This window comes from Camelina sativa, chromosome 14, assembly GCF_030686135.1.
Source record: "Camelina sativa cultivar CO46 ecotype springtype chromosome 14, ASM3068613v1".
NCBI lineage: Eukaryota > Viridiplantae > Streptophyta > Magnoliopsida > Brassicales > Brassicaceae > Camelina > Camelina sativa.
Window position 1 is genome coordinate 11833313 of NC_141893.1, and position 23367 is coordinate 11856679.

General features: G+C 37.5%; 5 protein-coding genes and 3 pseudogenes across 8 annotated transcripts; 5 read left to right on the forward strand and 3 right to left on the reverse strand.

Annotated features, from left to right (window-relative positions):
- The first annotated feature begins 535 nt into the window (after positions 1-535).
- LOC104741272 (uncharacterized) lies at positions 536-2239 on the forward strand. Its single transcript, XM_010462084.3, has one exon. The coding sequence runs from the start codon at positions 1123-1125 to the stop codon at positions 1993-1995; it is 873 nt and encodes a 290-aa protein (XP_010460386.2). The 5' UTR covers positions 536-1122; the 3' UTR covers positions 1996-2239.
- Positions 2240-2759: 520 nt separating this feature from the next.
- LOC104741273 (LEAF RUST 10 DISEASE-RESISTANCE LOCUS RECEPTOR-LIKE PROTEIN KINASE-like 1.1) lies at positions 2760-6759 on the forward strand. Its single transcript, XM_010462085.3, has 3 exons — positions 2760-4321; positions 4410-4445; positions 5415-6759. The coding sequence occupies exons 1-3, from the start codon at positions 3640-3642 to the stop codon at positions 6629-6631; spliced, it is 1935 nt and encodes a 644-aa protein (XP_010460387.2). The 5' UTR covers positions 2760-3639; the 3' UTR covers positions 6632-6759.
- Positions 6760-8527: 1768 nt separating this feature from the next.
- LOC104741274 (LEAF RUST 10 DISEASE-RESISTANCE LOCUS RECEPTOR-LIKE PROTEIN KINASE-like 1.1) lies at positions 8528-11454 on the forward strand. The gene is made up of 4 exons (XM_010462086.3): positions 8528-9748; positions 9845-9883; positions 9967-10203; positions 10279-11454. The coding sequence occupies exons 1-4, from the start codon at positions 9100-9102 to the stop codon at positions 11244-11246; spliced, it is 1893 nt and encodes a 630-aa protein (XP_010460388.2). The 5' UTR covers positions 8528-9099; the 3' UTR covers positions 11247-11454.
- Positions 11455-11972: 518 nt separating this feature from the next.
- On the reverse strand, positions 11973-14847 carry LOC104741275 (nicotinamide adenine dinucleotide transporter 2, mitochondrial). The gene is made up of 9 exons (XM_010462088.3): positions 14132-14847; positions 13941-14036; positions 13641-13747; positions 13427-13475; positions 13173-13276; positions 12999-13093; positions 12795-12883; positions 12610-12704; positions 11973-12522 (listed from the first exon to the last, which is right to left on the reverse strand). The coding sequence occupies exons 1-9, from the start codon at positions 14211-14213 to the stop codon at positions 12148-12150; spliced, it is 1092 nt and encodes a 363-aa protein (XP_010460390.1). The 5' UTR covers positions 14214-14847; the 3' UTR covers positions 11973-12147.
- Positions 14848-14964: 117 nt separating this feature from the next.
- On the forward strand, positions 14965-17447 carry LOC104741276 (uncharacterized; annotated as a pseudogene). Its single transcript, XR_015580114.1, has 11 exons — positions 14965-15035; positions 15159-15310; positions 15404-15586; positions 15718-15793; positions 15911-15982; positions 16056-16141; positions 16228-16301; positions 16404-16449; positions 16596-16705; positions 16832-17006; positions 17140-17447. The product of XR_015580114.1 is annotated as an uncharacterized LOC104741276 (transcript).
- A 727-nt stretch (positions 17448-18174) lies between these two features.
- Positions 18175-19812, forward strand: LOC104741277 (uncharacterized). 2 transcript variants are annotated; one of them, XM_010462090.3, is made up of 3 exons: positions 18175-19229; positions 19321-19389; positions 19467-19812. In XM_010462090.3, the coding sequence occupies exons 1-3, from the start codon at positions 18507-18509 to the stop codon at positions 19470-19472; spliced, it is 798 nt and encodes a 265-aa protein (XP_010460392.1). In that variant the 5' UTR covers positions 18175-18506; the 3' UTR covers positions 19473-19812. The 2 variants fall into 2 exon arrangements, with proteins under 2 accessions (XP_010460392.1, XP_087339336.1); XM_087483210.1 differs by lacking the exon at positions 19467-19812 and having other exon boundaries at positions 18280-19229; positions 19321-19395.
- Positions 19813-20365: 553 nt separating this feature from the next.
- Positions 20366-22287, reverse strand: LOC104741278 (pentatricopeptide repeat-containing protein At1g25360 pseudogene; annotated as a pseudogene). The gene has a single exon (XR_015579413.1). The product of XR_015579413.1 is annotated as a pentatricopeptide repeat-containing protein At1g25360 pseudogene (transcript).
- A 42-nt stretch (positions 22288-22329) lies between these two features.
- On the reverse strand, positions 22330-23067 carry LOC147928078 (pentatricopeptide repeat-containing protein At1g25360 pseudogene; annotated as a pseudogene).
- Positions 23068-23367: the final 300 nt, after the last annotated feature.

Consider the following 23367-nt stretch of genomic DNA (forward strand, 5'->3'; position numbering starts at 1 on the left):
ATCACTTTACTTTACCAGTAATATTGTGAGTTTCGTTACTTTATCAATGCATCATCAATTCATAAATAATTTGTAGTTTTGTTAGTATATTTTTCTTTTAATTAACTTTATAAATTTTGTAAATTGAAAATTATATATAATATCTAAAAGCAGGAAAATAATTAGGACTTATACTATTACGAATCCAATTTTATTTTCCCTAACAGTTTAAATATAATTTTAACACATGATATCTCAACAGTTCCCTAACAACCTCAATCTTTTAAAACAGAAATATGTATCTCATTTAAAATTATGTATGAAATATTTTATACTCTCGTTAATGATAATTGAAAATATTGCAGCAAAATGAAAATACATTTCAAAAACTTAATTTAATCTATTTGTCCAGTAAGTAATACGGAGTAGGATACTAGTATAAATAAGTCTATCACCATAATAATCGTAATTGGTACCGTTTATTTTACTGCAACTGTATATAGCGTTACTAGTTGGATCCGATGACTTTGTTGATTGACACTGATCAACATTTGGTTGTAAATCTTGTTTTTATTTCTTTCTTGGCAAGTTTACAGTAATAGGTTAAACTCTTTTGTAAAACCTCCCCTTTATTTTTTAAAAATGACATTTACATTCCTATTATAAAAAAATAGCGTTACTAGTTAAACACTATGGTTAAAACTTAAAAAGATATATATAACCGCCGAACCGCCACGGATGGTACGTTACGTAACAATAAAACGAAAAACATTACAGTAATTATTAACTTGTGAGTTTGTAACTATGGTCATATTATAAAACGTATACATCACATGTTGGAGAGGCTGACTCATTCACCTTTTTGCCTTATCCTCCTTCTACGCTCCCTGCAGTTTCGTTGAAAGCCTCCGATCGATCCGCTGCCGCCTTTCTCCAACGTGTCTTAAAGATTGTGTCATCACATATCCAGATATCCTGTAGTTATCTACCACGTCATCTCTCTAATTAGTATATTTTTTTTCTCTTATATATTCTGTAATGATCCTAACCCAAAATCTCCTTCTCCTTTTCTCTCCTTACTTTTATATTTTTCTTCCTTGCCAAATATAGCAACAACAAAAAAACACTAGTTTAATATCTGCAATGGAGGTCCCGATAATAAACAGAATAGGCGATTTTGACGTGGGGATAAACTCGATAAACGACCCGTCAGTTTTGTCTCGAGCTTTAGCCGTCTCCAGCGTCGGAAAGTTACATCAAGCTTATAGTTTCTGGAAATGGGGAGCTTTATTGCTACTTGCATTTTTAGCTTCATTCACATCCTTAACTACAAGAATCAAGAACTTAGTCTTTAGATTAATAAATGTAAAAGTGTCTCTACCTTCTTCAACTCTTTTATATGATTACGAAAGCGACTCCGATTGGTCTTTCTCGTCAGACTCCTCAGACGACGACGAAGATGATAAAGATGATGAAGATGAAGATAAATCGGTCAATGGTGATTTACGCGTTAAAAGATTTGGTTATCACCATGATGACGATGCTACAAATGGAAACATTCCATGGTTGAGGCGGTGCAGTGGTAGCTTCGGAGACTTGTTAGATCTAGGCTCAAGCGGAGTCGTGAAGCTATGGGAGAATCTTGATTTCAACGGAGAAAGAAGTCCACGTAACGCGGTGGCTTCTTTTCTCAGCAGATGCGGCTCTTACTCTTTGTTGTCCCCGGCTGTTTTGTTAGCGGCGGAGAAGAAAGGATTCGAGGACGTGGAAGTGAGTGCGTGGGATGCACGCGTAGGTTTCGGGGTGCCGACGCTGCTCGCGGAGTGGAAGCAGCCTGGGAGGTTACTCGGGAATATCATTAGGGTTGACGCGGGTAACGTGGCCAAGATCTACGTCGGGGATGACGTCGGCGGAGAGATTGTAGTGGGAGACATGAGGATGGTTAACAGTGCGTTAACGGAACTGACGGCATCAGAGGTTGAGAGAATGGTGAGAAGACGCGGACGCCGTCATTGAGGCTGACGGTGCCGTTGAGGAGATGTATTGGTGGCAAACGATTGGCATGGTAGGGTCTATTAAAGACATAATTACTCAACGTAATCGCAAGTAATCACCAACAAAATTATTTTGTAAATAATTTATCTCTCGTCTATATATATATTTTTTTTCAATTAGTGTTCCATTGTCTATTTTGACAAAAAAAAAAATGTAAATAAATAAATCTCTTATTTTGTTCTTTTTAAGAAACGAAGTTCAACCATTGGTGTCGTGTATTTTGGATTTCATGTTATTAGTGGAAGACTCGCATATATATATTAAAAAAAATCAAAAAAGCCTCGGAATATATTATATAATATGGAAAACGTATTATCTACGGAAAAGAAAAGAGCTGGATTGCTGGATTGCTGGAAGCGTGTTATTTTGGTTGGATATAATAAATAGGCGAAAGTAATGGACACAACAGATTTGACTTTAATCAACGGAACAAAACGTGTTATTTTTGGTTGGATAAATTAGGCGAAATTTATCCATTCTTTTGTTTTTGGTCACTGGAATTTGGAAGTCACGTTACAAAACTCAAGGTTAATTTAGTAACGATCTTTGTAATGATCATTTAGTACACATTAGTCTGAGCAGCTCTTAAATCCACCAGTTTCTTACTTTCTTTGGTCTCTGGACATTTAATCAAATAGAAAAATCAAAAAGGGTTTGATTGATTGTTCTCGTCAAGCTTATGGATTGATAAAAGCCTTGCATCTCTTTATTGACAGTTTCTACACAATATGACTGGAAGAAGTCAGTCAAGAAAACCATCTAGGTCCGGGTAGATTTTTAAGCATGGATGAAAGAGGACTGGTGTTCCTCCTTGCTCAGGATGGTAACAAGCTTATCGTTCATATATATAATCATATCGTTTGTATAACAGTAATATATTTAACTTAAATAATACACCCAGTTAAATTAGTCCAAACATGGATTGGCAATAGGCCTCGTGTCATCCTTATTCTACATAGAATCATAGACTGTCTTATTAACTAATGGTTATGAATCATAAAAAAACATTACAGTATTCCCATATTTTGCATGTACTCGCCCTTTCCATCATCATAAATCACATGATCATAATCTTACACATTGAAAGAAAGATATGTAACTCTCGTTGTTTCATTTTATATATTTAAAGATGATACGTAACAAATGAATTAAGAAATTATATGATATCAATAATGTAACTTTTATCATCTACTACATTAAAATATTATTTATTCTCTATGAAAAAATATTATTCAACCTATAACAAAAACATCTAAATAATACAAATGGTCGCAAGTAAATAATAAAAATGATTTTTGCTTGCACAGAATACTAGAATAGTAAGCAAATATATAATCTCGTGTAAATAGGATATAAATATTATAGGAAAATTTGATCAAAAGACCCATCAGCCGCGAACAGGCGATGACTTGTCTATGGCCTCTCATATTGATATTATATTTAAGTAAACAATGGTTTGGGAAATAAAATAGTGGAATTAATGGAAGACAAACTCTGAAGAAGACTCAAGTCAACTTGCTTGTCGGCATGTCGCAATACCACAAAAGAGTAGGATAATTCCTAATTCTAACGAAAAAGTAGGATTAAAAAAAAAAGTATTCACCAATGAAAAACATAAGCTTTGTAATTAGAAGACCAATGAAGACTGTCTCTGTTTTGGTCTTCTTCTTTCTCCTCCCTCTCGTGGCTGAAGCCAGGGACACGAACCAGAGAGGTTGCAAACGTTTCACCTGCGGAGAACTCGACTTCAAGTTCCCTTTCTTTAGGACAGACATGCCGTCTAGATGCGGTCTTTTCAAGATGAACTGCAGTGCAACTATTTCTGATATACAGCTTGTAAAAAAAGGGAAATGGTATAAAGTCAAGAGCGTCTCTCAAGGTAACACGATAACCATCACCGACACGGCGCTTAACCAAAGCTTGATAACCGGAAACTGCAATGACTTGTCACGATTCTCACTTCCAGATTCGCCATGGCTCAAGTTGGCCACTTTGTACAAATGCGACAACAGTAGTTCTATGAAGAATGGCTTCACTTTTGAGAATTGCGGAGGAAATGGAAGCAGGTTGTATTACCCTAATTTGGGAGATGGTCATGATGTTTCACGGTGTTCAGCTATAAATACTCCACAGAGCTGGGTGATTCCAAGAACAGGGAAGCAGTATGATGTAAATGCTACCTTCTCTCTTCATATAGAACTGCCTCCAGTCTGCTTTAACTGCCACGATCGAGGTGGAGAATGTAAGATGAATAACAACAAGTTTCTCTGCGTTGGAGTAAATAAAGGTATGAAAACAGTGAAACATGTTCTTTACTTCTGTAACTTTGCTTTTGGCGATGGCAATAATTCGGTTTCCTGTCTTTTTGCGGCCAGAACAAAAATTCCAAGCGGGGCTAAGGCCAATACTAGGTAAGAAAAGATTTTATATTTTGAGTTTTATAATCAGCTATAGTTGAAAGCATAATATTCTAATACCAAACTTTTCTTAACTGATTATATTTATTATTTAAATAGATATAGAAACTGATGACAAAAAAAAAAAAAAAGATATAGAAACTAGTGAATTTTTTTTTTATTGTGAGAGTATTATTTTTGGAAACCATTTTGTAAAGTTGTTTTATTTTGTTTGGTGTATTACTGAATTACACTGATGTTCACTTGTGAAATGGTATTTTATTAGCTAGTGTAATGTATTTTAAATTGTGAAATTTATCTTTAGTAGAATTTAAAGTTGTAATATATATATTAAAAGTCTTTGTTGATGTGGATTACTCCAGATGGGAATAAATTATCTTTGTTTCTATATGTATGATATATAATACACTCATATATATATATATATATATATATATATATATATATATATATTTAAAAGTCTTTCATGATGTGGATCGCTCTATTATTTTGGTTTCTATATGCATGATATACACTTGTATATTTAAGTTATCAATTTGGTTTTACTTTTCATTACCTTATTTTAAATTTATTCTATATCTTAGCTTTCTTCTGTAAAATTTGCTATTAGAACTAGTGAAGTGTATTAATTCTTAGAAACAATATTAGACTTATTATTATTTCAATGAATGATATTTTTATGATTTTTTTGTTTCTACGATTTAGATATTTGTCTTCAAAAATTATTCTTTTTACAGTTAGTTAACAAAAAAAAAAAAAAAAACACTTTTCATAATTTGTGAGGCTAATACTTCATACCGGCAATAATATAGAAGTTATAGTTGTAGTACAAAATGTAAAAATCCAAATGCAAAATATGAAGTGACGGCATCCACTATAAATGCAGATGGAGAAGAGAATTTACAATATATATATATACAATATACTATCATCCTACTCCTCTGATCTCTAGTTGATTTGCAGGGGTTAGTATAATATCGAGCGTGTTGATCTTTGGAGGAGTATTGCTATGTATATCTATTAAGAAGTATAGAAAGACTAATCGCAGAAAAGATTTCTTCAAACGTAATGGAGGTCTTTTGTTGCAGCAACAATTGGCTTCAAGAGAAGGCTGCGTAGAGAAAACAATAGTGTTCAGCTCCAAAGAATTGGAAAAAGCTACAGAAAAGTTCAGTTTAAATACGGTGCTTGGCCAAGGTGGGCAAGGAACAGTGTACAAAGGGATACTTGCTGATGGTAGAGTGGTGGCGGTGAAAAAATCCAAGGCTGTGGACGAAGATAAGCTCGATGAGTTCATAAACGAGATTGTAATACTCTCTCAGATCAACCACCGCAACATCGTGAGGATATTAGGATGCTGTCTTGAAACAGATGTACCCGTTCTGGTTTACGAGTTCATTCCCAATGGGAATCTTTTCGAACTTCTTCATAATGAGCATGATGATCCCACATTGCCTACTTGGGAAGCACGTCTTCGCATTGCCATAGATATCGCAGGAGCTCTCTCATACCTTCACTCTGCCGCAGCATCTCCCATTTATCACAGAGACATCAAATCGACGAACATTATGTTGGACGAGGATTTTCGAGCTAAAGTGTCAGATTTTGGAACTTCAAGATCAATAACCATTGATCAAAGCCACCTAACAACAATGGTTTCAGGTACTGTGGGCTATGTAGATCCTGAGTACTTCCAATCCAGCCAGTTCACAGAGAAAAGCGACGTATACAGTTTTGGAGTCGTGCTTGTAGAGCTCATCACCGGAGAAAAGCCAGTTTCGTTCCAACGGTCAGAAGAAAATAGATCACTGGTAACCTACTTCAATCTTTCCATGAGAGAGAATAGAATTTCCGACATTATCGATTCTCGAATCAGAAACAACTGCAAGCTAGAGCAAGTCATGATGATAGCAAAACTTGCAAAGACGTGTTTGAATCTTAAAGGGAAGAAACGACCAAACATGAGAGAAGTTTGGATGCAATTGGAGAGGATTTGTTTGTCACATGGAGATGTTCGTACCATGGGAAATGATGATGAGGATGGAGAAGCTGCAGAATTTAATACACACTTAGAATCGGTGAACATTGATGTTACCACTTTAACTTCAACATCTCAATATAACACTAATGCTACTTCATGGTCTGATACTGAAGTGCTGTTTCCTCGTCAAACATGGTGACTGCTTGACTAGACAACAACACTATCCAACCGCCGAATATTAACTTTGGGATTTGTATATTACTTATTTTTGTTATATGTTTACTGTATTATAAACTTAAGTATTAATGCATGCTCTGTTGATGAGGATTTCCAATATCTTTTTTAAACGCTCTTCAGTGTTTCTTTTTAAAAGTTTGAAGTCATCTTAGGGGTAGGGATGATGGAAATTGTAAGAGAAGGTTTGAGTGCAAGTTGTATATGAGACACAAGGTTGGAAGACTTTAGCTTGCTTTTTTTCTTTCTCTCTCTCTCTCTCCTCTTATCCCCTTGAATCAAAAGATCATAATGTTTGATAAATTACTGAAGGAAACCAAAAAGAGGTTTCATTGCAAGAAAAGTTTTTACCAACGGCTAATATTTTTTTAATATTTGGCTATTATTTCCAGAAAAAAATAAAAGACCCAAACGAGCTTATCGTTCATATATCTCGTTTTTTGACTGTGGGTAACGTAAGTAAGGGAGAACGTATTTTATGGTACGGCGAATCCTTAGTCATCTTCTTTGAGACTAGACTTGGACCGAGAACGTAAAGATAATACTTCATGGAAAGTAGCCCGTGTTATGAGACTAGAACTGTAGGGTTCTTCTTTTGTAGTAAACTTCCATTTGTTTGTATAAGCCAGAAAAAGGATGGAAGAACGTACGTACGTATCATCTCTTCTTTCAAACCAAGTGATGAGTGCCATAAGCGCTTCCTTCAAATTTGGAAGTTCATCTGGTCATCAGCAATGTATGAAATTATTGGGCGGTAAGTCCGATCACGCAAACCGATATGGTGATCAGTGTAGGATATATATATATATATATATATATTTTTTTTTTCTATAGCCTGACTGATTCAAAGGATTTTGGTTAGGAATTGATAAATTAACGAAATTAATACGGATGATTTCCATTGGACAAACTTTTAAAAAGAATGAAAAACAAAAAGTTGGGAGAAAGTTGGCCAATTTGTGAGTTTGTGAAAGTAGCCTCCAAATTCAACATTCCAAAATTGACTCCTGACCAATTATCAAACCGACATGTGGGTGCGTTATAATCACATTTACTGTTGGATTAAGAATATTTATTCGCTATTTGTCACAACTTGAGTATCGAAATTAATTCCACGATTTCTCTCGTCGGGTTTGAAAATTCCACACAAAATTGTGTTTATTAATTTCCTTATACACTTATAATGCAATACCTTAACACTTGATTACTATATTGATTAGTTTGTTTAGAGTACACGAAATCCCATCACCGAAGTCATCGAATCCAACATATATAACTAGATTCATCTAATGGATTCAAAACACTAGAAATTCTATATATGTCAAAAATAATATCATACTACAGTCATATATATTTAACTTAATACAAAAAAATAAAATCAATCTTAAAACAAAATGATAAGTAAATGAGTCTGAACATGAATTGGCAATAGCCCTCGTGTCATCCTTATTTTACACAGAACGTGTCTCATGACTTTCTCTCACTAGCTAATAATGAATCATAAATAAATAAATAAAAAACTTATTTTTGCATGTTACTCGCCATCTCCAACATAATTAATCAATTTATCATTACTCTAATCATTTATTATGTCCTTACATTATGTAGTTACTAGTTAGACATTAAAGAAAACTGAAGAAAACTTAATCAATTTATCTCTCTCTCTTTGTTTCATTTTAAATAGTATAATTTAAAGGTTTTACGCACACAAACTTAAGAAATTATGTATGCTTTTTATATTAACCTAAAAGAGTTGCCCATTAGCCGAAATAGGCCACGACTTGTCTATGGCCTATTTTAGAATTCAGTTAAATACTTAAATGTACATATAACAAAATAATAAATTAGAAAAAGATAGATCAGAAGACCTTTGAAGATGAAACAAAATCAAAGGTCTGTCTCAGTGGTTCAAATGTAATGGAAGAAGACTCAATAACACATAGGGGTACGAAGAAGATAAGAGTTTGTGTGGTCAAATCTTGAGCATGCAGAACTTCGACCAAAGGTAAACGTACGTCTCTTTTATTCATTTGAAAGTTTCTAAATCAACCAGAGTCTCCGGTCAACTGTTTTACATTTTTATTTGTCCAATAAAGCAGCAAGAACCAACGACTATTGTTTTGTACAATTTATTAAAGCTGCCCACACAAATCTTTCATCCTCTTCTCTTGTAATAATACAAAACCTCCATTCATAAGACTATTCTTCCTCTAGAGCAGAGTTATGTCTGAATCCTTCCTCTAAAAGTCAACTTGCTTGTCGCAATACCACAAAGAAGAAGGACCATACTTACTTGAACTTGAGTTCCCAACAAAAGGGTAACTAGAGGAGACTTCTCTCATCCATCTCCTGAAAAAATGAAACCAAAGTCTTCATATATTTTGTAGATCTGGATATCGAATAAAACACAAGCTTGTGATCAGAACACCACCAATGGAGACTGTCTCTGTTTTGGTCTTCTTCTTTCTCCTCCCTCTCGTGGCTGAAGCCAGGGACACGAACCAGAGAGGTTGCAAACATTTCACCTGCGGAGAACTCGACTTTAAGTTCCCATTCTTTAGGACAGACATGCCGTCTCGATGCGGTCTTTTCAAGCTGAACTGCAGTGCAAATGTTTCAGAGATACAGCTTGTAGAAGATGGGCAGTGGTATAAAGTCAAAAGCGTCTCTCAAGCCAACACGATAACCATCACCGACACGGCGCTTAACCAAAGCTTGATAACCGGAAACTGCAATGACTTGTCACGATTCTCACTTCCAGATTCGCCATGGCTCAAGTTGGCCACTTTGTACAAATGCGACAACAGTAGTTCTATGAAGAATGGCTTCACTTTTGAGAATTGCGGAGGAAATGGAAGCAGGTTGTATTACCCTAATTTGGGAGATGGTCATGATGTTTCACGGTGTTCAGCTATAAATACTCCAGAGAGCTGGGTGACTCCAAGAACAGGGAAGCAGTATGATGTAAATGCTACCTTCTCTCTTCATATAGAACTGCCTCCAGTCTGCTTTGGCTGCCACAATCGAGGGGGAGAATGTAAGATAATCAAAGACAAGTATCAGTGCCATGGAGGGAAAAAAGGTATGAACACAATGAAACATGTTCATTACTTCCGCAACTGCTTGCAAAAACACTTGGGTGTATGACTATAATTCGATTTCTATCCCTTCGTTGCAGAACAAACAAAATCGAATCAGGAGATGAAGATAGGGTTAGGTAAAAAGACATATCCTCTTTTGTTTCATCTTTCTCCATGAAAATACTCAATCTGAATCAGTTTCCTCTCTAATTGTTCATAGGAATCGGTGGGTTTCTCATCTTGATAATCATCTTGGTGGCACTCTATATCATCCATAGGAGTTGCAGAAGGAAAGGTGGTCCAGAGCTCTCTAGAGACAACTCGAAATCTGACGTCGAGTTTAGCCATGTCTTCTTTAAGATACCAATCTTCTCCTACAAAGAACTTCAAGAAGCAACAAACAACTTCAGTAAAGATAGATTACTAGGAGATGGAGGCTTTGGCACTGTGTATTATGGTAAGATGATCAGTGCACTAAAGTGTCAAATCTCTCTATTAAGCTAATCTTTGCTTCCCTTTGTTTATCTCTCAGGAAAAGTGCGTGATGGACGAGAAGTTGCAGTGAAGCGTCTCTATGAGCATAATTACAGAAGACTCGAGCAATTCATGAACGAGATAGAAATCCTCACACGTCTCCATCACAAGAACCTAGTCTCCCTCTATGGATGCACTTCACGACGCAGCCGAGAACTTCTCCTTGTCTACGAGTATATTTCAAATGGCACAGTCGCAGATCATCTCTATGGTGAAAACCCGCCACACCAATGCTATTTAACATGGTCCATGCGCATGAGTATTGCCATAGAAACAGCGAGTGCACTGGCTTACCTTCACGCTTCGGATATCATACACCGTGATGTCAAGACTACAAACATTTTGCTCGACGGCAATTTTGGAGTCAAAGTTGCGGATTTTGGGCTATCCAGGTTGTTCCCGAGTGATGTAACACATGTATCAACTGCTCCTCAGGGTACTCCGGGATACGTGGACCCTGAGTATCATCGGTGCTATCATCTAACTGATAAGAGTGACGTATATAGCTTTGGAGTGGTGCTTGTCGAGCTGATATCTTCAAAGCCTGCTGTTGATATAACTAGGTTCAAGAGTGAGATCAATCTATCAAGCTTAGCTATAAACAAGATACAGAACCATGCAACCCACGAGCTGATTGATCAGAATCTTGGATATGCGACGAATGAAGGAGTTAGAAAAATGACTACAATGGTGGCAGAGTTGGCTTTTCAGTGCTTGCAGCAAGACAATACAATGAGACCTACAATGGAACAAGTTGTGCAAGAGCTAAAAGGAATCCAGAACGAGGAGCAGAAATGTCGAAACAACGATTACAAAGAGGAGACGATAACTACGCACCCTTCGCCACCAGATTGGGGCGAAAATGCACTATTAAAGAATATGAAATTCCCACGTTCACCGATCTCTGTGACTGACCAATGGACCAGTAAATCAACCACACCGAATACCAGCGCCTACGAATTCTAGGATCCACCAGGTATATAGGTTTCTTCATAATTGTATCAACGGAATCATAATAAGATGAGGAATATAATTGTGGGCTGTAGATACTGAGAAAATGCACATAGTGACATAACTAGAACTACAAATCACCAATTTTCAATGTCTAATTTTGTCTACTGTATGTAATATTGACTCAAGGTAATTATAAAAAGAACAAAAAAATTGACTGCAAGAGTTAACTTGACTCACATTCACAAGTCTGTTATGATCTCAGTAGTAGTATCTATCTACTGATTTCAGGCCTCTTCTATCTAGTTAATCACTAGATTTAATACCAGCAACTAATTTGCATACATTATCGGAATAAAAGGCAAGATTCCTAAGGCATTCAACAAAAATCTCTCTAACCAGAAACACATGTCTTTCCTGAGTTGTCCATTGTTCCTTCAAAGTGCTAAAAGCTAATATAACCCGGGCAGGAAGATCCCATTACCTTGTGGTAAATGAAGCGCCAGTTTTCAGAAAGAACAAGGAAATATATGGCTTCAAAGTTACAGTAGCCTCTAACAACTGCAATGCCCACAAAATTCCATCCAAAGCATCTGCTTTTGAAATTCTCAAATCCCTTTCTATAAACCCCACAACCTGCAAATTTGCAGATAGAGAGTGTGAGACGGAGAGGAATCTCAAGTATAACTCTGAGAATACCTCAATGAATATATCATCTTTAAATACTCGCTTATCATCAAAAAGAGCCAAAAAGTATTTATTGATAGGTTACACATTTGTTAGAACGACGAGAAAAGGTTACAACTCAGATCACCACAAGGGGAAAATTTACTTAATTGCAACAGGGAAAATTTACTTAATTGGAACAGGGCATTGAAAAAAAAAAAACCTATGAAGCATTGAGTCTGAAAAAGCATTATTTGCTTCCAAGAGGGATAGGGGGAGTGCTGATCTTATTAGATTGAGTTTGTGATTCTCTCAAACCCAAATCTTTATCTTCTTCTTCTCCTCGTCGACTAACTAAACTCTTTCTTTGTTCTTTTCTTTCGCAATCCTCCAACTTATTAGTCTCTGGTGTCACAACTTGTCGGAAAAATCTAAGCATCATCTCATAGGTTGTAAATGTAATAACTGCTGATGGAGTTGTCCTCAGTAGGTTAGTGGCACATCCACGGTACAACCCAGGAATCCCTTCGCTTCTAAACACCTTTGTGATGCAATCAACGACTCCCGAATACTTAGCCTCAGCGTTTCTCATTTGCCCTTGTTCTTGAAGCTTGGCCCTTATTACCTGTGGATGTAACATAAACCCATATTATAGTTGGGTCAGCTTAACAGTGAGGTAAAGAGGGACACAAGAGAGAGGAACAAGACAGACCTCGTGTGGGTAAGTCAAAACAGAGGCGATCACTTTTGCGATTGAAGAGGCAATAGCAACATTCCCGGGACTCAGATTCTCCACGGATGTATTATCTGAGAACTTAAACTAGCTATGATCAGAAACTAGTTTCAGGACAGCACATCATTATGTAACAATATACTACTGGAGGAATCATGTCTTACCCATGTCTGCCATGTATTGCTTGATCTTTTCATAAGCTGGAAACTGGATTGCGACATGGCTTACTCCCGCCAAAGAAGGTAAAATGCCACTGTTCCAACACAGGAAAAAGAAGCGATATAATTACCGTTTAACATACACACAAAATGAAAATGCCACTGGTCCAATTTACGGCATTTCCAGTTTCATTTAAGATACTAACTAACCTGTACAACCCTCGCAGTCCTTCTTCATGACAAATCCTACTAAATGCAGACATTACACTTTTGTAAGGTACCACATCCGGCCTAATTCCTTGCGTCTGAGAGAAAATGGGAAGGAATTAGGTAAATTATATAAAATGAAAAAAATCCAACATGTCTAGTAAAGCTGAAAGGTACCATTAATCTTGTCTTGACAACCCAGAGCGGATTAGTTGCAATAGATGTTGCAGCTCCAGCACCAGCAGCAGCTACCATGTTTGACCCAATACTAAGCTTGCCATCTATCAGAAAAATACAAAAAGTTTTAAGAGAGAATGATAAATAAGACTTGGTATAATTATTTGGTCAAGTGTCTCTGATACTCTTCCGGATAAACATAAGCAAAAAGAAAGCACAAAAAGATTCGTAATTTGTAAGTGATGAGAACCAACCACTTGACTGCAGCACATCTTTTAATTTCCCATAAACTGAGAAGTAGACCTACGCATGAAACCAGAATATTGATTAAGGAACGACCTAATGATCTCCAAAACCAGATGAATATTGGTTACAAGACAACAGATCTCCAGGACAAGTAATCTCTTTCATGACAATACAAATTCACTTGAAAGAAACAAAGCTCGGAAGAGTAAAAAGGTTGCTTACAGCCCAATTTGGGAGGAGAGCTATGATGGTAGGTGAAAGCCCTCGATACATTCCCCTAATTCCTTCATTCTTAACTATACTCTTCAGGCTTGTAATGATTACACCACCTGAAATTTCAAACATATGTATAGCGTGTTAATACTCAATAGGCATAGCTCTCAGATCAAACATGCAACAACTTCAACAGAAACAAAACTAGTTGCATACACACAATCTCATACCACCATCACATTAGACCTACAGCTACATCCACTACTTGTACTCATTAAGCAAATTAAGCTGAGTTTATATCAAAAGTACCTCTTTGACCAGAAGCTGGAGCTTCAGGGAGACCAAGAACCTGTAACCTTGTTTTGATCACATCTAATGGACAAACAAAAGTCGCCGCGATTGCCCCTGCAAAAGTTCCCAAAATCAAACCAGTCACACACCCACAAGAATCAAAACGAAGAAACTGAAAAAAAAAACACATAAATCGAACTCTCACTCACCAGCGGTGGCTCCAGCGCCGGCGTTTGCAGCAACCTCTCTAATACTCCGGTAATCAAAAGCTGAGTTCCCATGTTCAATCATCTTTTAAGAACCCTAGAATCTCTCAATTTGAGGAGAATTTATAAACAAAAGGAATCAGAAACTCAACAAAATTGAAAAACGAGATCCAGCAGTAGATGATGATAAACTCGGCCGCGTGAATCGATGATGATTATATAGAGTTGTTCCCGTCGTTCTTGACATTGACCCAATCCAACACGTAGAAATTGAAAAATTTGTATGAAGAACGTGTAGACGGGTGTTATAAGAAAGGAACACAAGTCCAAAGAAACACAAAAGAAATGGGTCAAGAGGTTTCTTATTTAGAGGAGGGGACCTTGAATGAGCGAGAAAACTTAATCTCATAAATTTTGATTCCGATCGAGGAAGAGGAAGCGTCGTCACGGTTGGTTTGAGATGACGTCACATATCAGGCAACACACCACACAACCCAAGGAAGGAAGCACACTTTTTTGCCTCTCTCTCTCTTCGCTCTCGCTCACCCAAGATTCATCACTTTACTACCGTAATTAATAAAGGAGACGATTGACTCAAAAGTAAATGTGATTAGCCTAGAAGAAAGTGAAGTAGTGAAAAAAAAAAATCTAAGAAGTAAAACAGTAAATATTAAAACAAAAAGTTCAAGATTTATAACGAAATTATTGATGTTGATCAGAAATTAACTCAAGACTTCTCACATGTAGATGTAGTACGTTAATTTGAAGATCCCACGAATTAAACCGAGTTTAACCACTTTTGACCGAGTTAAACCAAGTTAAACCAAGTTGTTTCATCCTGACCCCTGCATCCGTACTTGTTTCATCGCTGGGAAGCTCTTGGATCATACAAATCCTAGTTTTCAAGGTTACTCTTTTATTCAATAGTATACAATCTTTAGGGAAATAGCTTTCACTTGGTTCTAAACAAAACATTTAGAACTGGAAACTCAAATAGTGAACTTACTCCTTTATCTTCTTAGAGCTGCAGACAACTATAAGTGGATGTCCATGGAAGCATGCTTGGACTGTCTTATAGATGAACCGGGTAGTGATCGTGTTGGACCATTAGTACTACTAGGACTTGGTGATGGTTCCCGTCAGTCCATGAAGCATAAGTTGCCATCTTCTCTGCCTATCCAGGTCTATCTATACTTGTTTTTTTTTTTTTTCATCAGTGTGGCTTCATCTTATGTATCTGTAATAAAATGCTATTCTTTTAATGTTTATCCTCAGGAGTATCCACCTGGTGTTATGCTTGTGCCAATGCGTAGCAGGACATTGAAACCTTTCAAGACAACGAATTTGGTTGTGTTTGCTCCAGATAATGGTTCAGAGGATCATCAAGGGACCCATTTTGTAGCTCATGGGGATGCATTGATAGTGGATCCTGGATGCCTCTACAAACTCCACGTTGAGGTTTGTCACTACCTATCTGGTTTTTTCACTATATCATTTCTTTCTCTTTGGAAATGGTACAAAAAATCTTCTCATTGTCTTAAAAAATCTGGTCTTTACGATTCACAACTGCATTGTTTACTCTTGACCAGCTCAAGAAAATCGTTGATGCTTTGCCTAGAAAGCTAATTGTCTTTGTTACTCATCACCATCGTGATCACATTGATGGTAGGGATCTGTTGTTTTTCGTTCTTGTTTGGTAGCTTTTTTTTATTTTCTTCTCATAAAAAAATCCAAACACATATTACTTTATGCTTATGATCCTCCTCTTCATCCATGTTTCAGGTCTTTCTGCTATACAAGAAAGCAATCCGGATGCTATTCTAGTGGCACATGTCAAAACTAGGCATCGCATTGGTATCACTCTTTAATATTGTTTTTTCCATTCATGGAATCCAACTACTTATTTTAAAATACTGTGTTATTCCAGATGGTTGGTCTGGTAACTATACCCCAGTTTCTGGAGGAGAAAACATTTATGTCAAGGGTCAGAGATTGACCGCCATTTTCTCTCCGGTACCTATTTAGCTATTATAAATCCTCTGTAACCCTCAGATGGAATGTATATACTTGTAAACTACTAACCAAGAAAAATATTCCAGGGACACACGGATGGCCATATGGCACTACTTCATGTCTCCACTCATTCTCTGATTGTTGGTGATCATTGTGTTGGGTAAGACAGACAACTTCAGAAAATTTCTGTTCCTATAGGACAATTTAAGTCAGTGAAACTAGATTGACTCTTATGTTAAATCCGCAACTGGGGTTGTTTCAGTCAAGGAAGTGCTGCCTTGGACATCAGAGGAGGTGGTAACATGACGGTAAGTACTAAGTATGCTCAGGCTTTTCTCTTTTGAATACTTCAGTGCCGAACTTAAGTGTGATTGTTGATCAGTGTTAGATAGTAATGCATTTTTATTGGTCTGTGCGAAATTTGTTTAGCCATGTTCCATTTTATCATTTGCAGGAATATTATCAATCGACGTATAAATTCCTGGAGCTGTCTCCAGATGTGGTGATTCCCATGCATGGAAGGGTCAATTTGTGGCCGAAACACATGCTTTGTGGATATCTGAAGTATGAAAAAGAATATGCTGATGTGGATAAATCTGACTTTTAAAAAACTTGTTCATGTTTTGTCTATCAGTTGATTAAATAGGATAGAGGGAACCCGATGATAAGAGCAGTGAGCTTGTTTTCCAGGAATCGCAGAAGCAGAGAAGAATCCATCCTAAAGGCTGTGGAAGATGGAGCTCAGACGTTATATGACATAGTTGCCAATGTGTACTCAAGTGTGGATCGCAGATTCTGGTGGGCTGCATCATCAAACGTAAGGCTGCATATCGACAATCTGGCTGTAGAAAACAAATTACCAGAGGTAAAAATACTCTTATTTTAATCCAAATGCACACAAAAACATGTCTCTAAAAAACAACCTTTAGTAAGTTCGTAGCAAATTAAGTAAGTTACTACCACTCTTTCTCACTGCTTATTATATTGAGTTGGTCCAGGGATTCTCAATCCAGAAGTTCAAAGCAAGTTGCGGACTGCGTTTTGACAGCAGGTTATGTCATTAGCCATATTCCTATCAAGATCAATAAGCCAGGTTTTATTATGCCACTGATAGCTGCAGGAGCTGGATATTTTCTTCTGTACACATCTAAAAGGAAGAACAACCAGATTGAATCTTGATGAGTAAAGTGATAGTAAATCGTATTAAAAGTAATAAATTTGGCAATATACCCTTTTTATGAACTTCGACTTTCATTATTAGAGTAATAAAAACACTCCAAAAAAATGGAAAGTTGACTTTTAACTAGCTCTCTCTCTCTCTCTCTCTCGACTTAAATTAACTCTATGTACTAAGGAATTCTAAACTGACGTTTGGATGAATATGGTAGTAAACTTCTCAAATTCATTAATACAAAAATAAGTATTTTTTAGTTGACATTTTTATCCAGGTAACTGTATATTTAGTATTACATTCTAGTGATTTAGATCCTTTTCCCGAGCAAAACATGTCCCAGGTAAATTTGTAGTTACGTAAAACTTTAGATCTTTTTTTTTGTGTTAGAAAATTTGATGATTGAGCCTATGTTGAAAGTTGAAACACTAAATTCAGTTTATCTAGTTAAGAAAACAAAAAATTATTTCCATAATTGATTGGTTCTTCTAATCCAAATCCAACTCGGAATTTCGGAAATTAAAAGTCTCATGTAACTTACTTAACAAAAAAGAAATAAAAAATAGTGAGATTTATTAAAGACCTAAGATAAATATCAAGTTAGCCAAATTATATAGAATCCTATAAACAATTAATATTTCGAAATAAAGTAATTGGTGGAGTATATTAGTTTGGGGAAATTGACCTAGTAAAAGTGTAATTAGAAGAAACTGAGAAGAAGAAAACTCCAAAAAAGAAAAGGAAACAAAAGACTTCCGACTGTAATTGGGGTAAGAGATAAACGGTTGAGATGAAAGATAAGAGTTAAGAAACAATCCAAAGGCTAATAAATCACCGTCTAAACTTGAAAAATGGAAATCTTATACAACCCGGGAAAATGTAAACCCCCCCCCCCAAAGCACATGCGTATGTTAGCGGACGATCTTATAAAATACCGAAAATACCCTCCGATCCAGCATTGATTTCCGAGAAAGCTCTGCTAAACTCTCTGCCTATATATACAAAAAAAGCTTTAGCCCTCTCCTCCTTCTCTGGCGGTATCATAAAAAAAAACACCTAGCCGAAATAATTTTCCGGTTACAATTTTACGGCGACTCTTAAAAAAAAGTTAACGATTTTCTTGTGAAAAAGTCTCTTTTTTTGTTTTGTGGTTTGGTGGATCGAAATAGAGAAGGAGTGAGTGAAACGAAATCGATGGTGTTTCCCGGTGAGATGACGACGACGACGGGGACGAGACCTGAGCAAAGATCGAAGAGTCTTCACAATTTCCCTCTACCGAACTTATGGGGGAACCAGAGACACCTCAAGTGCATGAAGATCGACTCAAACGGAAACGGCGGAGATCACCACCGACTAAGACGCCGATCTCCTCCTTCGAGAGACTCCGATTCGACCCCGTTTCGATTCGGCGGGTCCGATCATCGCCGGAGCAGAAACGCGGCGTTTAAATCTGGAGGAGGAAGCGAAGAAGGGATCGAGGAGTTCAGGGTGAAGCTTATGTCGGATCTGAAGACGGTGAGGGATAAGATCACACAATCCATGTTTAACAAGGACGTAATCGAAGAAGAAGAAGAAGAAATCTCCGGTTCCGGTTCCGGTCAGGAGAAGGAGGTCTCTCCGGTGAAGCCGTGGAATCTTAGGAAACGAAGAGCGGCGGCGTGTAAAGAACCGGTTTCCAACAGTCAAATCGATAAGGGAATCGCGATTGAGGAGAAGGTCGTACTGACGCCATTGTTGAGAGGAGGAGGAGGAGGAGGCGGCGGAGTGGTCGAAGCGGAGACGAAGAAGAAGATGCGTCCTAAGTTCGCTGTGAAGCTATCGAAGAAAGAGATTGAAGAAGATTTCGTTGGGATGTTAGGTCACCGACCACCGCGTCGGCCCAAGAAACGGCCCAGAACCGTTCAGAAACAACTCGATGTAAGTTTCTTTTATTTTGATTTTTTTATTATTCTTTTAAATTGAGTGTCTTGTTGACTGATAAAATTTGGATTCTTTTTGTTGTATACAGAGTTTGTTTCCTGGGTTGTATTTGACTGAAGTGACGCTTGATGCATATAAGGTTCCAGAAGAGACCAAGGTATAATCATCATCACGGATTTATTCAAAGCATTGGTTTTGAAAGATTCTGATTCTTATTTTGTGTGCTTTTTACAGAGATGATGAGGATTTGTAATTGAAGTCTCCTGTCAATATTTGAATCTGGATTTTGAGGGTTAAAGATCTTGGAGGCTCCTTCTTCCTTCTTTCTCTTGCTAATTTTACTCCTTTTTTTTTTTTCTTTTCTTGATTAATTCTTTCTTCCCAAATTGTTCTGAAATAAAAAAAATGTACAAAAAGAAAAGTTATTAGGTTCACCGGTTGATTAATACATAATTATAATGTTTACTTCTTCATTCACCAAAAAGGGTTTCTTTCTTTCTGAACAAATCTTTACTATTGTAAGGGGAATCAAAAAGGTTGTTTTCGTTGATTATATTAATAAGGTGTTGTTCTTTCTCAATCTCAGATTCCTCACATATGTGCTTAATTAGTAGTGTGTGATCTCGATTAATTAGTGAAAGCAGCCTAGATTTGTCTCTGAGTAGTTACATTGATGCACCGACAGAAGCAGAAACCCAAAAATCTTTTGTGTGTGTGGGATTTTATTTAAGACAAGAAAAAGGCTTTTGTCTTTTGTTTCCCTTTTTCATAATATGTACTTCTCTTCTGCTTCAAAACTGATAAAGGGAACAGGAGTTGTTGTATCAATGTCCAGGAAGATGATGATGATATAATTTACTATGTTTTCCCGCGTTGGCTTTGTTTCCGCTTTATTGAGTTGAGTCTTTTGACTCGTTCTTCCGCTGGTTCACTTCTTCCGGTTTGGTTGGTTTAACACGAACTGCCGTGCTTAACTAGACTCTTTTAATTGTGGTTGACTTTCCTCTATACCACTATGAATATTCTATGGCCAAACTATATACATAGTTCTTCAACTTTGTAATAATCTGAGAGAAGAGATAATGTACAATTTGAAACTCGGATCATATATGTTAAGAATTGTGGGCTTTATGTTGGTTCTTTTGGTATTTTAATACTATAATCAATTATTTGTATTCGTCACACTTTCGTTTAAATTCAAAATATACTCTACTTTCTACGGTAACATTTATCAGTCAAATGAAAAATACCTTCAATTCTCTTTTGCTTCTTGCTCAGCTTACGGATACAGAGTGATCCATGGCAGAATAGCGCTTCAAGCCTTCAAGACAGGACTAAGCTGAACCTGAACCTTTATTCACTGAATCTGTTCGTCTCTTCTTGGTTAAAATTGAATAAACGAATGATATGTAACTAACTTTGAGAGCGAAGATGATCTTCCGACTAGAAGTGGATGTTTAGGAGAATGTTTTGGGTACTGCGAGGGGGACTGGTTTCCTTGGGAAGCAAGTTATTATTTTGGTTTAGTGTTTTGTTAGAGGTGGAGATGCAGCAATATGCAAGAACAATGAATATGGCATGTGTTATGGAATGTCTTCTTCAACATCTGACTCAGATTCAAGAGCAGCTCCTTGAGTCTCTTCCTTTCTTTACTACTGCTTTTCTCCTTGCTAAAAAATGTAAGAATGAAGTCTAAATGAATTGCCAAAAGCCTCGCCTACCAGAAGTTTTTACAAGAACAGTCGCCATTTCGGAAATGATGAAACCTCTTCCTGTCTCTTAAGATTATGTCTCGCTGCACCACCCACGACAAGAACCTGAAGAAATTATGACAGTCTCCACAAGTCCTTAAGTTCTTGAAAACCCTAATGGTTGTCCCCGGAGGAAGTTTCATTAGCCCAAACGCAACCGCAATCTTCTCACTATGAGTAGTCAACATATCTTCCTTGTGACCATCAGACTCTATGTCGTGCAACACAAAGCTCGTGTCTGGTACAAACCCGAGCCTCCTCATCTCTCTACCCAACTCTTGAAGATAGTTATAAACAGCTTCTGCCTCAGGATGCGATGAATCATCCACCAAAAATGTATGCACTTGCGTCTCCACTTCTATCCAACTACAAGCCACTTCCTTTTTCACCCCTCGATCCCGCATTAGTTTACGCACCCTTGCCGCTTCCTCCCACTTGCCAGTAGCTGCATACATGTTAGATAAGAGCATGTAAGTCCCATCATGTTCTGGTATGAGATCGAAGAGTTTGTCTGCAGCGATGATCCCTAGTTCCATGTTTCCATGGACTCTGCAACCAGAAAGAAGAGCTTCCCAGATTTCTGCACTAGGTTCAAAAGGTAATGATTTTATTACACTTTCCGCATCAGAGAATTTCCCAGATCGACAGAGCAAATCTATCAGTCTTGCATAATGATCTGCACCAGGAGGTATACAGTACATAGTTTCCATCGAATCAAAATATTTCCGTCCCTGGTCTACTAAACCAGCGTGACTACATGCTGTCAAAACTGTAAGCAACGTAATCCGATCAGGTCTTATCCCTTCCTTCAACATCTCCTCATACACATCTACTGCTTCAGAACCATGTCCATGCTGTCCCAGTGCAGCAATCAAAGCATTCCAAGAAACCGAATCCAAACAAGGCATAGTTCGAAACACCTGTCGAGCTTCCTCCACAACCCCACATTTCGCATACATTGTAATAAGAGCATTTCCAGCAGAGAGGCTAGAGTCAAACCCTATTTTAACCAACTGGGCATGGAACTGTTGCCCATTGCAATACGCTCCCAGCACCGCACATGATTTGATTGCCCCAGAAAACGCGTAATCACAAGGCTCGAAACCTTCTCTCTTCATACAAGTAAACAACTTCAAACCTTCTTCTCCAAAACCGTTTTCAGCTAACCCCGATATCATTATCATCCAGGTCAGGATATTCTTCTCTTTCATCTCTTTAAAAATCAACTTCGCCTCACCTATGTGCCCAGAACTAACATACCCTGATAACAAAGCGTTCCAAGAAACCAAGTCTTTTGCCGGCATTTTCTCAAAAATGGCTCTTGCCTCATCAAATTTACCGCATTTCTAGTACAACGAAACTAACGAATTGTCAAAATGAAACGAGAAATCCTCCCTTCTTAACACATAAGCATGAACTTGCTTTCCCAGCTGAATCAATCCAGCAGTAGCACAAGCCCTTATAACACTAGGATACGTGAACTCGTCAAGCTCAATCCCTGATGAAACCATCCTTCTAACCATCTCCAACGCCTCCTGATACAACCCGCGGTTAACATAACCAGAAATCATAGCATTATAAGCAACCACCTTCATATTCTCATCCATCACCTCAACCAACTCTTTCCCTAAATCAAAACAACCATTTTTTACATAACCAGTAATCATAGTCGTCCATGACCTCTCATCTTTCTCAGGGATCTCATCAAACACTTTTCTAGCCGAATGTAACAGAGACGGTGAAGAAGCGCATTTCGAATACACAGACACCAAAGCGTTCGAAACCGAAGTGATAGAACCAGAACCAGACTTCAGAGCTGAAGCATGAAATTGCAGACATTGCTTCTCCTCTTCAACAACTAAAGATAAAGCAGCCAGAACACTCGCGAAAGTGAAGTTATCGGGTTTGAATCCTTCGTGCTTCATCTTACAAAAAAGGTTAACAGCAGAGTAGCCATCATTGTTATGAGAGAAGCCAGTGATCATCGCATTGTACATCACAGTATCTCGCATACTCACAGGAGTTTCCTCGAACACCTCTCGAGCGAGAGTGATGTCACCTGAAGCACAATATCCGGAAACCATGGTGGTGCTAGCGATTTTATCTGGTTCAGAGATTTCGTCGAACAGCTGGCGTGCCTAACGAAGCTCTGACGATTTACAGTAAACATCGATCAAACGGTTGAGTATATGGGCACGTGGCTGGAACCCGAAAGTAATGATATTGGCGTGAACGGCTCGTGCGAGTTGCAGAGACTTTCGTCTGATCGGCAAGCATAGGCGGAGACTAGCGGCGTAGCTGTTGGCGATGGCTCGAACAAGGTCTGGATTCGGTTGCATTTCATATTTTATGGTTCGGTTCGATTTTTTCAAATTGTACCAAAA

Coding starts and splice junctions, on each gene's coding strand:
- LOC104741275 (XM_010462088.3), bottom strand. CDS start 14,213: ATGATTGAACATGGGAACTCAGCTTTTGATTACCGGAGTATTAGAGAG. Junction 13,748..13,940: donor TCCAGCTTCTGGTCAAAGAG/GTACTTTTGATA, acceptor TTGAAATTTCAG/GTGGTGTAATCATTACAAGC. Junction 12,705..12,794: donor GCAATACATGGCAGACATGG/GTAAGACATGAT, acceptor TTAAGTTCTCAG/ATAATACATCCGTGGAGAAT.
- LOC104741277 (XM_010462090.3), top strand. CDS start 18,507: ATGGTGTTTCCCGGTGAGATGACGACGACGACGGGGACGAGACCTGAG. Junction 19,230..19,320: donor CCGTTCAGAAACAACTCGAT/GTAAGTTTCTTT, acceptor TGTTGTATACAG/AGTTTGTTTCCTGGGTTGTA.
- LOC104741273 (XM_010462085.3), top strand. CDS start 3,640: ATGAAAAACATAAGCTTTGTAATTAGAAGACCAATGAAGACTGTCTCT. Junction 4,322..4,409: donor CTGCGTTGGAGTAAATAAAG/GTATGAAAACAG, acceptor TTTTGCGGCCAG/AACAAAAATTCCAAGCGGGG. Junction 4,446..5,414: donor GGGGCTAAGGCCAATACTAG/GTAAGAAAAGAT, acceptor GTTGATTTGCAG/GGGTTAGTATAATATCGAGC.
- LOC104741272 (XM_010462084.3), top strand. CDS start 1,123: ATGGAGGTCCCGATAATAAACAGAATAGGCGATTTTGACGTGGGGATA.
- LOC104741274 (XM_010462086.3), top strand. CDS start 9,100: ATGGAGACTGTCTCTGTTTTGGTCTTCTTCTTTCTCCTCCCTCTCGTG. Junction 9,749..9,844: donor GTGCCATGGAGGGAAAAAAG/GTATGAACACAA, acceptor CCTTCGTTGCAG/AACAAACAAAATCGAATCAG. Junction 10,204..10,278: donor CTTTGGCACTGTGTATTATG/GTAAGATGATCA, acceptor TTTATCTCTCAG/GAAAAGTGCGTGATGGACGA.